The following is a 14267-nucleotide window of genomic DNA, read 5'->3' as shown; positions in this document are numbered from 1 at the left end:
TTTACAATACAGAGTGAATACAGGACGAGTGTTTCTCCCCAGATGTATTTTCCTGGAGGAAATCCCTGCAGTGCAAGGTTGACAAATCAGGGGAGAGTACAAATTATTTTTCATTATGAAGCAACTATAGTTTGTCATAATTACATAGCAAAAAAAAAAAAAAAATTGTTTTCACAGATTTCCCCAGATGTCTGCTGTATTCTGAAGCATTTGAGCTTTTCTGAAAGAAAAGGCAAAAGCAGAATTACCGGGCGCTGCTGCCTCCTGCGTCCCGTCCCGCGAAGGCTGCCGGCCTGGTGGGATCCAGAGAGCGGAGCCCGAGGCAGCCGGTCGGCAGGAGCGCAGGACACCCCGCCAGCCTGACAGACCGCGGCGGCGGGCCCTCAGCGCTGCTGCCCGCCCGCCTCCCTCCGGAGCCGTCCCTTGGTTCAGCTCCCAGAACGCACGACCCGCCCGACACCAGCCCCCGGCAGCCCGCCCCGCGCCACACGCCCGCCCTGCGGCCCCCTTCCCTCCCAGCCAGGCCCCGCCGCCCGGCCGGGAGAAGGGGCGGAGGGCGGCGTCGCGCCCGGCCGCTGCGTTTCAGCGCAGAACTTCAGCCCCGCCGGGACGGGTGGGGTGGGAGCGGGTCCATGCCTGAGGGGAGGCAGACGTCTGCCGGGGAGCTCTGTGCACTGGAAGCTGGAGCGCTCCACCTGTTGCTCCTCTTCCTCCTCCTCCTCCTCTTCCTCCTCCTCTTGGTAGCGCCTGGAGCGACGCGGAGGTGAGCGCTGCCCGCGGCGGGAAACGGCTCTGCGACTCTGCGGGCTGGGAGCTGCCCGCCCGCCCCAGCGCCGGCCGCCATGAGGCACCTGCCCTACTTCTGCCGCGGGGAGGTGGTGAAGGGCTTCGGCAGAGGCTCCAAGGAGCTGGGCATCCCCACCGGTGAGCGGGGGGGCGCGGGGACCGGGCCGGGCCGGAGCGGACCGGGGCGAGGGTGACCCCTTCCGTGGAGGCCACCGGCGAGGTGTGCCGCCGCCGCAGAGCCGGGCTGGGCCCGGCCTTGGCCACCCCGCGCGGGGCCGGTGGTCCGCACCGGCTGACCTGCAGCCGCCGGTGGGGCCGGCGTCGGGCCAGGGCTCTTTCCGCAGCCCGTAGCGCTCCGGCCGCCCGAGCGGAGACGTGCCGCGCTGCCGCGGAGGCACCGCCGGCGGCGGCGGGCAGGAGGGGCAGGGGCGGCCGGTTCTCCGCCGGAGGGAGGTGCGGGAGCTCGGCCGGTGGCGACTACGGTCGTTTGAGCTCTGGAGACGCCCAGCTGCCCTGCACGATGGCGCTACTGGCATGACTTGCTCTCTCTGTGAACAGCCTACCTTGTTCCGTGTCAATATTTTTTTATTATTTTTAATTTTTTTTTCCCATCTTGCTTGCAGTCTCGTTCACTCATTTGTGTTATTTTCCGACCTTCTGCTAAACAATTTCTTTCTGTTTGCTTTTTTGTTAGTTAGCTCATCTGACGATGATCACGATGATGTGCAAGATGCTGGAAAATGATCGTATGCGCTGTGCACGGTGTCGTGATATGGCAGTTTGAAAAACACCAGTTCTTACAAACTCATTGGACCTCAGATTAGGACAAGAAAGGGAGTGGGCATGGGGAGCAGCTTTAAGGAAGGAAATGTAAAGGAAATAATGTAGAGATTAAGAAGCAGAGCAAGTGCAGTTGTCCTAAAGAGAAGTACATTTTCCCATTGCCGTTCTCTCTTTGACTTGTCTGAATACAGATAGAGGTGTAATTCAAATGGATTTCAGTCTTTTCTAAAGATGGGCTGAAGTCAGCAGGCATTTCACACAAATCTAATAGGCAAGAAAACCTATAACAAATTTTGAAGTACTGGACATACGACAACAACTGTTAATATAAACTTAAGAGTTTTCTCTTGATTGTTCATATATGGCCTAGTAGTATCAGGGAATGTGGGAGGAAAGTTTTTTCTGCTTATGAACTAGGATAGAAATTCACTAGCTGTAAATTCTTTAAAATTGGCTTGAAACCTTTCATGAAGAGCTCTACCCATGTGTGAAGTTAAAATAGATTGGTTGTTTGGCTGAAGGCTTCACTTTATTCCCCTCAGTCAGAAAGGAACCTATTTTATTTCAGATTTGTAGTTTTCTAAGAAAATCCTAGAAATCCTCAAGAATGAATAACCTAAAAGGCAACATGAAAAAATTGGCAGGTGACTAAAATCATAACTTCATGTATTTTAACATCTTTTACTTACTAAAAATAATTGCTAATACTTAAGTAATTCTAAGATGCTGCTTTACAGTACAAAAGAAACTTGATTTTTCTGGTTTTTGACCATACTAAAGCAGTGATAGTCCTAATAGTGAAATGCATTCAGACCACATATTTTAGTTTATTAATTTTAACTATAGAATTAACTATTTAACTATAAAATAGAATAGTATGTATATAACTCTGAAATAGTATGTGTAGGAGATGTGGTAACTCTGGTATTACCACAGAGACTACATTTTATGAGGCCGTTTTCAGGTTTATTCTGTGCGAGTGGCACGTTGTATCACTGTCATCATCAGTGTTTTGTTTGTAAATAGCATGTAGACAGGGCTTGGCTTTTTGGTGTTTGAAAATTCTGTGATGCGCTTTACTTACACAAACGTACACTTTCTAAAATTTTTGCAGCTAACTTTTCTGAGCAAGTAGTAGAAAGCTTTCCATCTGGTATCTCTACTGGTATATACTATGGATGGGCCTGTGTTGGAAATGGAGATGTGCATAAAATGGTTTTGAGCATAGGATGGAATCCTTTCTATAAGAATATTAAGAAATCAGTGGTAAGAATTTTGCTTTGTGTGGTATTTTGATTATAATAAATGACTCAGACATTGACTTTGAATAAGATAAGCAGAGTTTGATCCATAAGGGAGATAAGAAATTCTGTTTGCTGTTAGAAATGTATTTGGTATCCATCTCAAATGTTTGTATTCTGGGGAGGAAAAAAACCAAATCCCTGAAAACCCCTCAGTAGCCATAGAACATGCAGCTGTAGATAAATAAAATTTATTTTCATTTGCCACTTCCACCATGACGTAAATACTTCTGAAATCAAAATTCGTATTTCCAAAGTGGTTGTTGCTTATTGTGCTGATAGCTAGATAAACATAAGCTTAATAGATATATTCAGTTTAGTGGTTATGAGACCCCTAGAATGAGCTGGAACATACTAATCTCTCATCCTTTGCAATACTTCCACATTTAAAGTATGAGATTCTGGGGCATCTTAATTTGTAATGATTTTCCAGTAATTCTTCTCTTAAATGGTGGAATCCATACATGTGGTGCTGTGGCTTAATATACAGAATGAAGATCCAAAAATAAATAGTAACAGGACGGAGTTAAAATCCTAAACTGTGGCATCTATGGGTTTTTTTGCTATCGCGTGCTGATGCTTTTCCTGAGTCTTGCAGAAATTGCTAGTACTTGGAAGCAGTTTTATTTTGACGTGAATCCCTGCTTTGAAGATAGCTGCCTTTACTCTTTTTAGAATTTTATCATTCAGTTCCTGTGAGTTACTTGTAAAAGCTCTCTGTAAAACAACTGTTTCAATCAAATTCGTTACAGTTATTTGGACTCGGCAACTTAATGATCAAAGAAATCTAGGCATTATTTGTGATTCACTGCCTTGAAAATCTTACTTCTGAAATAAATATTACAATGTTCTTAAATGCCATACAAAGTACAATTCTCCCTACTAACATAATCAAAAGCTCTAGCCTCTACATCTTGCATTATATGTGTTAGACTAAGTGTCTCAGTTTTCCCGATATGTGTGGGAGAGAATTTGAATTAGAGGTATTGGCTGAACGTCCTTGCAACAAGGTAAATAAACTCAAAATGAATCATGATAATTGTCAACGTATTTCTCTTCTTTTAGGAAACACACATTATCCACACTTTCAAAGACGACTTTTATGGAGAGATTCTTAGTATAGTCGTTGTTGGATATATTCGATCAGAAAAAAACTTCAGTTCTTTAGGTCAGTATTGCAGGTCTCTTAAAGTAATGTTTTATGTGTCATGTTCTTGCATATTGAAAGCACTGTGTCATTGCTTTCTCTCTCTTCATAATCAGCTGTTTCACATAGCTGTTTCTCAAGGGTAGAGAGGCCTTACAGAGAGATCTGGATAAACTGAAGAGCTGGGCAGTCACCAACCACGTGAAATTTAATAAGAGCAAGTGCCAGGTTCTGCACCCGGGACAGGGTAATGCTGGTTATACATACAAATTGGGGGATGAGAGGCTGGAGAGCAGCCCCGCAGGAAGAGATCTGGGGGTTTGGGTTGGTGGCAAATTGAATATGAGTCAACAGTGTGCCCTGGCAGCCAAAAGGGCCAACCGTATCCTGGGGTGCATCGAGCACAGCATCCCTAGCCAGTTGAGGGAGGTGATTGTCCCACTCTACACTGCGCTGGTGAGGCCCCACCTCGAGTACTGTGTGCAGTTTTGGGCACCTAAATATGAGAAGGACATCAAACTGTTAAAGCGTGTCCAGAGGAGGGTGACCAAGATGATGAGAGGCCTCAAGGGCAAGATTTATGAGGAGCAGCTGAGGTCACTTGGTCTGTTCAGCTTGGAGAAGAGAAGGCTGAGGGGTGACCTCATTGCAGCCTACAACTTCCTTGGGGCGGGGGGAGCAGAGGGGAGGTGCTGATCTCCTCTCTCTGGTGACCAGCGATAGGACAGGAGGAAATGGAATGAAGCTGTGCCAGGGGAAGTTCAGATTGGATATTGGGAAAAGGTTCTTCACTGAGAAGGTGGCTGGTCACTGGAACAGGTTCCCCAGGGAAGTGGTGACGGCACCAGGTCTGTCAGAGTCCAGGGGGCGTCTGGACAACACTCTTAGTCATATGGTTTAGTTTTAGTTAGTCCTGTGAGGAGCAGGGAGTTGGACTCCCTTGCAACTTGAGATATTCTATGATTCTATGTCTTACCTTTGACTTCTCAGTAAAACGTTTTTTTAAGCGGGATCTACTAATATATAAATTGGTCATATTAAAAAAATCAGAACACCACAACTTCCAGACTATCAGTACTTATTTATTTCAGTCTAAAAATTATATTGTCATGTCAGTCGTCTGAGGAGTAGCTTGAAAATCATGAGCTTGTGGTAAAAGCATTGGTCTAGTCTGTCTGTTTCTATTAAAAATGCAGCTATATTAAAACTGAGAGAGTAATGAAATTCTGATGATTTTTTTGATAAAATGTCTTGGAACAAGGAAAAAGGAGTGTTTACAGCAGTGAAAAGTGCAACGCATGTCAAAAGCATGTCATTTTAGAAACAGAGAATGTTGCCTTTCCAACTTCATAATAAATACACTCTGCCTCTGTGATTGCTTTCTGGTGTTCTGTAGTACACCCTTTTTCACTTGCTATTGTGTGTTCAGAATTCAGACCAGCTTTTAAATATTGTTTTTCTTACTTATCTTTTGCAGAGGCACTCATTTCAGCAATTCAAGAAGACATTGAAGAGGCAAAAAGACAGCTAGATTTACCAGAACATTTTAAACTCAAAGAAGACAATTTCTTTCATCTGCCAGAAGGCAAAACAGTAAACCACTAAGCAAAACCATGTGGGGTTTTTTCATCTCATGGAGCTCTTTTCTTTGCATTACCATGTATCATGTACCATTTGATATATGATGTATGTGTGTGTACTGGGTCTGGTTGGGATGGAGTTAATTTTCTTCATAGCAGCTCATATGGTGCTGTGTTTTAGATTTGTGACCAAAACAATGAACATAACACACTAATGTTTTAGCTATCCCTGAACAGTGCTTGCAGAGCATTGAGGCCTTCTCTGTTTCTCACTCTGCTCCACCAGTGAATAGATTGGGGCTGTGCAAAAGGTTGGGAGGGGACACAACCAGATAGATGACCTGAACTAACCTGAGATATTCCATGCCATAAAACGGTCATGTGAAGCAATAAAATGAAGAGGAGAGTGTTTAGGGAAGTCGACCATCTTTTGTTTGGGAACTGGCTGGACATCTGGTGAGTGATTGCCTTTGCATCACTCGTTTTGTTTTCTTTTTTTCTTCTTCAATTTCTCCTTCACTTGTTAATCTCTTTTTATCTTGACCCACAAATTTTCTTGCTTTTATTCTTCCATTCTTCTTTCCCTGTCGCACTGGGGGAGGTATGGGGGAAGTGAGCTAGTGGCTGAATGGTGCTTAGCTGCCTACCAAGGTTATCCTGCAACAACATATATAGGCAATTGTGTTTGGAACTGAACAGTAAAACCACACAAGATGATTTAAGTTTGTTTGTGTTACTTGATCATTTAACTGGTCATGCAAAAGGAGTAGAAGGTTATTTTAGGTCTTTACCCAAAAGTTGCAAATCCTAATGATACCGGTTATTTAGAGATCTTATCATGTGTGGAACAAGACCAAAGTTAGTTGTGACCTCTTCTGCCCCTAAGGTGTGGAGAGTTAAATATGTCAATGAAGACTGTCAGTTTTTCAGGCAGAGAATGTTATTTCAAACTTTCTTCCCAATTTTATATCATTCTTGCATCTGGATTGTAGGTAGCAACTTAGAAAATTTTTATATTGATTGAGTCAAAAATTTACCTATGGTGCAGGAAACCAATGATTAGATAACAGTAACAAGAATAATTCACTATAGTTCCTATTTTTGGTATGCTATGCAGCTGTCATGGTTGTAGCTGTCATTGTAATTGAAATTATTTATTGTAATTTTTATTGAAATAGAGGAAATGACTGTTACTCATTGAGTTAGTGGAATGTGAGATTGGTACCTCTGCCTAGTTGAGTATTCATTCAGATGACAACACATAACCTGTGTAGTTGCCTTCTGAGGAAGCATTTCACTAACGTTTAGGAAGTGAATGACAGGGAGAAAGTTGGTATGCTGCAGAAGTTCAGGCTTAAAGGGTGCAGAACCTGTCTGACAATATTTCTGCTCTTTGGGCCTTAAGGTGGAGGAGGTAACTAAAGGCAACTGCATTTTGATTGCTGCTGGCAGCTGCCTTAGATGAGGAAAACTTCTGGGTGGTTTCCTATACTGACAGTGAAATGAATGACTTCAAGGTTGAAATTAGACTGTAAGGCACAGGAGGATCCTTTCAGCCCTGTGCACTAAGTGCATGTAAGATCCAAACTTTTGGCTGCAGCTCAGTGAAAGTCTTTGGGGATTCTTGGAATAATGTATCAACATTGTAGTAGATATTGAGTATTTATTACAAGTTATTGAGGCCTTTCCCACTCTGAAATGTTCGCACAGATAAATGGAAGGTGTGTTGTCAACACTGATAGTAATTTGGAATATATTTGCTAAAATTATGTAGTATGTATGTATATATAGTGCGTGTGTGTTCTTCCAAATTTACTCTCCCCACCTTAGTACAATTTTCTGAATTTCCTCCTTGTCCGATCCCATTCTGATCCTGCATTTCACTGTAGCGTTTCAGAGAGCTCTATCAAGGTAGCCTTATAGGAGTTCTCTGTCGTGGGCGCTGTCAGCCTGCCAGACTTCTAGTTCATAATGTTTTAACTTGCAGCCAATCTGATGGGGTATTTGGGAAAAGGCCTTGAGCAAGTCAAGGAGTCCTTGTAGCTGTGCAGGCCTTCAGCCAAAACTTGATTATTCAGATGAATTGCTCGTCAGTCCTGTTGACGGCAAAGATAGAAGGGATATACACCTTTTGAGTAAGGAAAGAATGATTTCTGTAAAAGCACTTATTAGAATAAGCAGTATTTTGATCTATGTTGCTAAGGTTGTTTATAAATTTAACTGTCAGAAGACACTGACAGTTTTGTCTGAACTGTTGCCTGGACGTTTTCAGCACACTTTGGCCTTCCGCATACGAAAACATTAAAAGAAAATGAACTTACCTGCTGTCAGAAATACTTTCTTTTTAAAACAAAAACCAAAACAAACACCCTCCCACCCCTGCCAAAAAAACCAACCAAAAACAGTTTAATGGACTTTTACTGTATGCATGTTGGAAATCTGTGCAAGAATTTTCTTGAAAGTGAGCTGGTTTTCCCTCCACTTTAAGGCTGAGCGATGATGGGAGAATTTTTTTCAACTTTTTTTCCCCAGTGTAGGGGGGCATTCTTGAGTATATAGCAATGTCAAGGTCTTGTTTTATATTTTACTTTTCTGGAAGAACAAATAGTAGCCATGGTAGTTAATGTAATATATTGTCAAGGACGTATTTAAAGAAGAAATCTTTATTGATTGTGGTATTATAGTTAAGCTCATAGTTGCCTTTAAAATTATTTTTGCCAGTGATTTCATGTGTCTGCCGTGGAAGTCATAGTCCCTTAAGCTGGTTGTCTTAGTAACACTGTTCTGTAACTGCTAATGAATGCTACTATCCAAAATTCATTTCATCATTTGGTTTTAAAACCACTGTGCTTGAGGATAGAGAACAGTAGCAAAAGAAAAACTTGAGAAACTTAGTTTGCTCACAGTTCTCACCTGAAGGGTGGCATCTGTATACAGTAGAGTAATAAACTGTTCTTTGCTTGTTTGCCTTCAAGTCAGAGAAAGTGTAAAGAGAAAGTGTAGTTGCATTCATTTGGTTGAGTGTATGTATCTCTGCGCATTATTTAATATCAAATATTGCATATTGACTTTTAAGTTCAATACATGATTCCTAGCACAGTATAAACTTTATGAAGCGTTATATTTTTGTATTTTGTGCAAATAACTATTTCAATTTATGTTGTGACACTGTACCATTAATAAAAGAATGTAACTGAGAAAGTAGTGGTGCTGGTTATCACAGGTTTTCCAACTGATTGTATTCTACAATCAATGTGATGCAACTGATCTGTGCATGTTCTGTAGCATATACTGAAGGAGGTGCTGCAGAATTCTTTCATTACGGTGCTTAAACTTCTTTCATTTTGGGGGTCAGGGAGATTTGTTCTTGCTTACAAACTTGGTGCTACGTTATTTATGTTCCAGATGTTTGCAGTTCTTTATTTGTAAGGCAATATGTGAACACCAAGTGAGGCATAAAGGTCACTGAAATTGTTGGAGTTCAAACAATATAAGTATTTCCACAGTTTCAAATACTTTTTAAATAAAGCCTGTGTTGCATTTTAATTGGCTGTCTCCTTCTGTAGTCTGTTACTGGTTGAAATGGAGTTTGTTGACAATGTGAGAATAACAGTATAAGATTTTTTTTTTCAAATGCGTACAGGTGATAGTGGTCTTATTTAGGTAGCTGTGGCATTAAACTATCTGATGTTCTGATAGCCTAAAGAAGCTGTGCTTAGCAGATGTTAAAATGCAGCATGCCTTCATGTTTAGAAAATGTAAAGGCACAATGTGCACAGACAAATAGTCTGCAGTAGTTATTTATACAGGCTTCTTGTATGGCTAGATATATTTTCAATTTGGAGCCTTCCTAGAAACAGATATGGAACCTGTATTCAGGTGGTATCCTTTTTACTTTAGAACAGATTCCCTATGTATACAACACAATGTTGTTGAAATCTACCTGAAAATGAAATCTAGCACACTAAAACTTGAAAATCAGTTAAAAAATCCTGATTTTTTAAAATATATACCTATAAAATTAGAATAGTTTTCATGTTAAAATTGTTACTGATGTGAATATATTTTCATGTATTTTCAATAACTGTTACATATTGTGGACATGGAGACTATCAAACATAGTTTTCCAAATGAATACAGTGAATTAAAATGCTGGAAAGGAAAGCGTCATTAGTAGCCTTTCTGCTAAAGAGTGGCACTAGTGTGAAGTCTAGTTCACTGGAAACTCCATGCGTGAATGAGAATAGTAAAGAAAGAGGTGCAAGGGGAAGGAAAACCAGAAAGAGCTTGAAACGGAAAAAAGCTTGAGAAGCAAGAAGGTGAGAGAAATTTGGCAAAGGTAACAAGTGTGAAGTCTAGTTTACTGAGGTTTTTGCAACCTTATTTGCTACATCTGCGTTGAGAGGTTGTACTGAGCCAAAGGAAATGAAAGTTCTTAGTCCTTTGACTAGTTGCAGATGTTTATCTGATAACTGTGGCTAAATACAATAATCACAAAGCTGCAGTAGGTGAACTTTGAAAGTTTGCTTCAAAAGACTTTGTACTATTTTGGTATCTTTGATACCTTGGTATTTTGATAACTTTGGTGTCCTTCTTAGAAAGCCAGTTCTAAGTTGCTATGTGGAGATAATAGTTGGTACCCTTTTTAATTCTTATTCTGCCTTAGACTTCTAGCAATTCTTGGAAATAGTTTATTCAGTTTCTAATCTGTGAGAGTCACTGCTTTCTTGTATAATAGTAAGGGTTATTGCCAGTATTGCTGTTCAGTAAGTTTTGTGTCTAAGGAGGCTTCTGAGAATTACTTGGTTTGTAGGGTGCTTTCCTTTGCCATGCCTAGCACAGTTAGGTGTCTCAGCCCTATGCAAATATTTGTAAGGGTGATCACCTAAAAAGTTAGACTGACAGAAAAAAGCATTGAGAGGTTGTTTAAACTAGCTAAAATTAAAGTCTGAAAACCAGTCCCATTCTGGGGATTTTTGTGCTTTATGTAGGACTTAGGGGAGCTACATCCTCAGAATTCTGTAACCAGAAAATAGATTTGTTTATACCCTTTCTTTCAAAATTTAAAATTTCTTGGTTCTTTTAGAAGTCAGGTGGAAAGAGTTGCATCCTGTTCTTCTGTTCTGGTTCAACTGTTTAAACATTCATCAAGGTGAGGGCAAAGGTCCATCTGCTACAGCTGAAAATGAATCAAACCTGTATCTTGAAACACATTAATCTGGCTCAGGCCTCTTGGGGAAAAGTTTCTCTTATACTTTCATGCTGTTTATACATAGACCTTTATGTAACTTCTGTGTGGCATCCCTAAAGTTGCATCAGGAATGAATGAAATATATGTCATGGGTATTGCATAAGGATTGCTTTTTGTGTTAGATGCAGTGGACTCCTCAGTGTACTTTGGTATTTGTCACAGATCATGCTGTTGTTCTAACAGCACAGTGTCCACACTGGAGGTATGAATTTAAAAGTTAAATCCTCAAGCACCCGTGTTCTTCAGTTTTCTGTTTAACACTCAAGCACTATAATTTACAAGGATTCAGATGTTCTACTAGTTTTCATTCTGGAACTGAAATGATATTAAAAAAATACCAAATTGCCTTCAAATTTATTTTGTAATGAGTATGGTCTGTATAGGGCTATATTTTTTACCCCTGATTTTCTTGTGTTTTTCTGAAAGGAGAAGAAAGACATAAGAGAAATTATAAACGGAAGGCCCTACTTGCTAGTGTGATGTTTAGAGAACTTGCATTATCTGTTGCTCCAGGGGAGTGTTTGGATAGATTTGTGGACTATTTAGGTTTTTAAGGAGACTAGAACTTTACAAATACTGCTGATGATGACAGTTCATATATAATTAATTACATAACTTAAGGTACTACTTTATATAATGGTCATCTTCTGTAATGACTGAGAATTTAATTTTGCTTTCTTTTTTGTGGATCAGAGTAGCGAAGTGCTTAGTATCTTTTTCAAGTTTGTTCTGAGGTTATGATTAGCTTGCTTTTCCATAGTGCTAAGATGTGTCCGTGAAAGAAGGTAGAATTCAGTTCAATGAATACAGTAAGATTTATATTTGACTTTTTTTTTTAACTAATGATGAGATACTTAAGTGACAAAATTAAGTTTTTGCATCAGAAAAAAAAAGAACTGGGAAATGAAGATGGTCCTAGGTGACAAGAAGGAGGAGGGAAGGATACAGAAAAATAATTGGATGAGGATTTTAGATGTGACATGCAGTCAGCAAGGATGGAGGAACACAGGAAAAAAATGGAGCAAGAACTATTTAGCATAATGGTTATTAGGGAAGTGTAGCACCTGAACTCTTCCTGAAAAAGAAAATGTGCTTATCTGGATGTTAAATAGACAATATAAAGGAGAAAGAATAAAAGAATACTTATTTGCCTTTTTACTATTCAATTACATGTGTAATATAAACCTGCAAAGTTATGCAAAGAGATAATTAGTGCATCTGTTTTGTTCGTTTGTCCTCATCTGAGAGGAGATGTCCCTCCAGCATAAAGCTAAATCTGAAAAGGGATGGTGGGTGGGGGGGAAAGTCATAATTACTGCCTACTTTGTAACATGTCTTTTCCAAGAGAAAGATTGTCTTTTGTATGTTAACAAAGTCACAAGAGAGATGTTAAAATCAGCCAACATGTGTTGAGCAACTTCCTAGATATTTCTGAGCAGTAGGAAACAACCAATGAAGTAGGAACATACAGTACCTACCTTGAAAGGAGAACGGAAGTTACATGTGCATATGTCTCCTATTAATTTTGCATCTGAACATCTATAAATGTATCTAGTTCATTGTGAGTATGTCTGTGTACAGTCAGAATCTTTAGTCATCTGTTGTTTGATATGATAGCTTATTATTGTCATATATATGTACTAATTCGGGAAAAATAGTGGAAAAACTTCTTGAAGTCTTTCTGTTCAAAACTGCTTTTGAGGCCTGAGTCAGAATATCTGTCCGTTCCTCATCAGGATGCATGTCTGGTTGCTCCTTGAAGTTCAGGCTTGAAAGCACATGAACACATAAGAGGTTGAGGGGAGATGAAAAACCGATAATTAGTTCTGGTCTACTCTGAAAGATATTCTTCTGCCCCTCTCCTGCCCCCACCCCAACAGGGACTCGAATGAGCATAGGTCACCTAGGTAAAATAGTGACTTACTACAGATAATCAGAATTTTTCTATTAGTAACTTTTCAAGTGGGAAATTTGCTAAGAAAACATTTTTTTAATGCAAAAATATATATTTGTCTTGAAACACATGTTATTTTTCATGAGAAAACCAAATGCCTCAAAATATCCATTTGAAAGGCTTCTGTGGTAACTTACGCAATTAAGTTTATTGTATTTTCATTCCTGTCTTTGGTCTGAAATTTCAGTCTGAGTCCTGAGCCAGAGGTCCTGCAATTGTTCTACAAGACCCAGAGGCAAATATGTGGTAGACTGTGAAAATGTAGTCTGATCAGGGAATAGCCTGTAGAGGAAGGAGTCTTGGGCCTCAAGACACTTGAAATGTAACTCCTACAGTCTACTTTCCTCCACCTCCTTTCTAGCAAAACTTGAGGGTAGAGTCATGGAAGAGGAAACTTTTCCCTATTTACATACACTCTGTGGAAAGAGAGGGTGAAGGACACTGGTAACCTACACTTTCCTTTGAAATATAACTGCTGGACTACATGAGAGGTAAGTGGGTGGTAGAACTATGTAGGAGATATGACTTTTGAGATCTTTTTGAAAGACCTTTCCTACTGAAAGGGTAATGAGAGAGAGTTCCCTAGAGAAGGACAGAGAAAATACAAGTAATGGGTGAAGACTGAAGGACTTTGGAAACTCCATGGATGACTGCGAGTAGCAAAGAAAGAGGTGCAGTGGGAAGGAAGGGCCTTGAGATGGAAAAAAGCTTGAGAAGCAAGAGGGTGAGAGAAATTTGCCAAAGATAACAAGAATTTGAGGCTGATGAAAAGGAAATTAATTAGGGAACAGTTGAATGGAAGAGTTCCCATAGCAGCTTTGTTTTTGAAAGATATTTGTTTCCTTTGGGACATCTTTCTCACTATGGTGTGTGGAGGAGCGGACAGGAGAAAGGAGTAGAATTGGCTTTGTGGCAACTAAGGATTTGTGGAATTGAACAACTGTGGATTTGAATTTCTCTAGCTTTTTTTCAGGACAGACTGTAAAGGCCTTAGACACTAGAAGTCCATAAAATAATCCAGAAAAATCAGTATTTCCTTTGTGTGCTGTGTCCTCTGTACATTTATTACTGGCTTCCTTGGTTGTACTCCGTTTTCCATGAAGTTTCTTTAGAAGTGTGAGTGACTCATGAATGATTTCCTCTTGTGCCAATTAACTGTTAAACTTTATTTTTCTTGGTTTCCCTGTGGACTCTTAGCAGGGAGTTTTAATTGTGAACACTGTAAAAGTGATACGGCTCTGTGGGTCACTAAGCTTGGGTCTCTTTGACTACTATTTTGAAACTTCCATTTTTAAAAAAACAACAACCTTGAATGCAATTCTCTTCCTCATATCATACCCTTCTAACTTCATTCATCAATTATTTACTGCTCTGCTAAGAAGACTGGTTCACCTTGAAGGCAATTATCTGCCGCTTTGTAAGACATGCACTTTGTCACCTTACCCGTGCAGCATAAAATCATGCA

The 14267-nt window shown here is 40.3% G+C and overlaps 1 protein-coding gene across 1 annotated transcript; it reads left to right on the top strand.

Annotated features, from left to right (window-relative positions):
• The first annotated feature begins 570 nt into the window (after positions 1-570).
• On the top strand, positions 571-9105 carry LOC104008678 (riboflavin kinase). Its single transcript, XM_087741800.1, has 4 exons — positions 571-924; positions 2684-2835; positions 3936-4038; positions 5495-9105. The coding sequence occupies exons 1-4, from the start codon at positions 843-845 to the stop codon at positions 5620-5622; spliced, it is 465 nt and encodes a 154-aa protein (XP_087597926.1). The 5' UTR covers positions 571-842; the 3' UTR covers positions 5623-9105.
• The last annotated feature ends 5162 nt before the right edge of the window (positions 9106-14267 follow it).

This window comes from Nipponia nippon, unplaced genomic scaffold (assembly GCF_047370975.1).
Source record: "Nipponia nippon isolate SJK-2023a ecotype South Korea unplaced genomic scaffold, ASM4737097v1 scaffold_8, whole genome shotgun sequence".
Taxonomy (NCBI): Eukaryota; Metazoa; Chordata; class Aves; order Pelecaniformes; family Threskiornithidae; genus Nipponia; species Nipponia nippon.
This window is presented reverse-complemented; position numbering and strand designations above follow the sequence as displayed.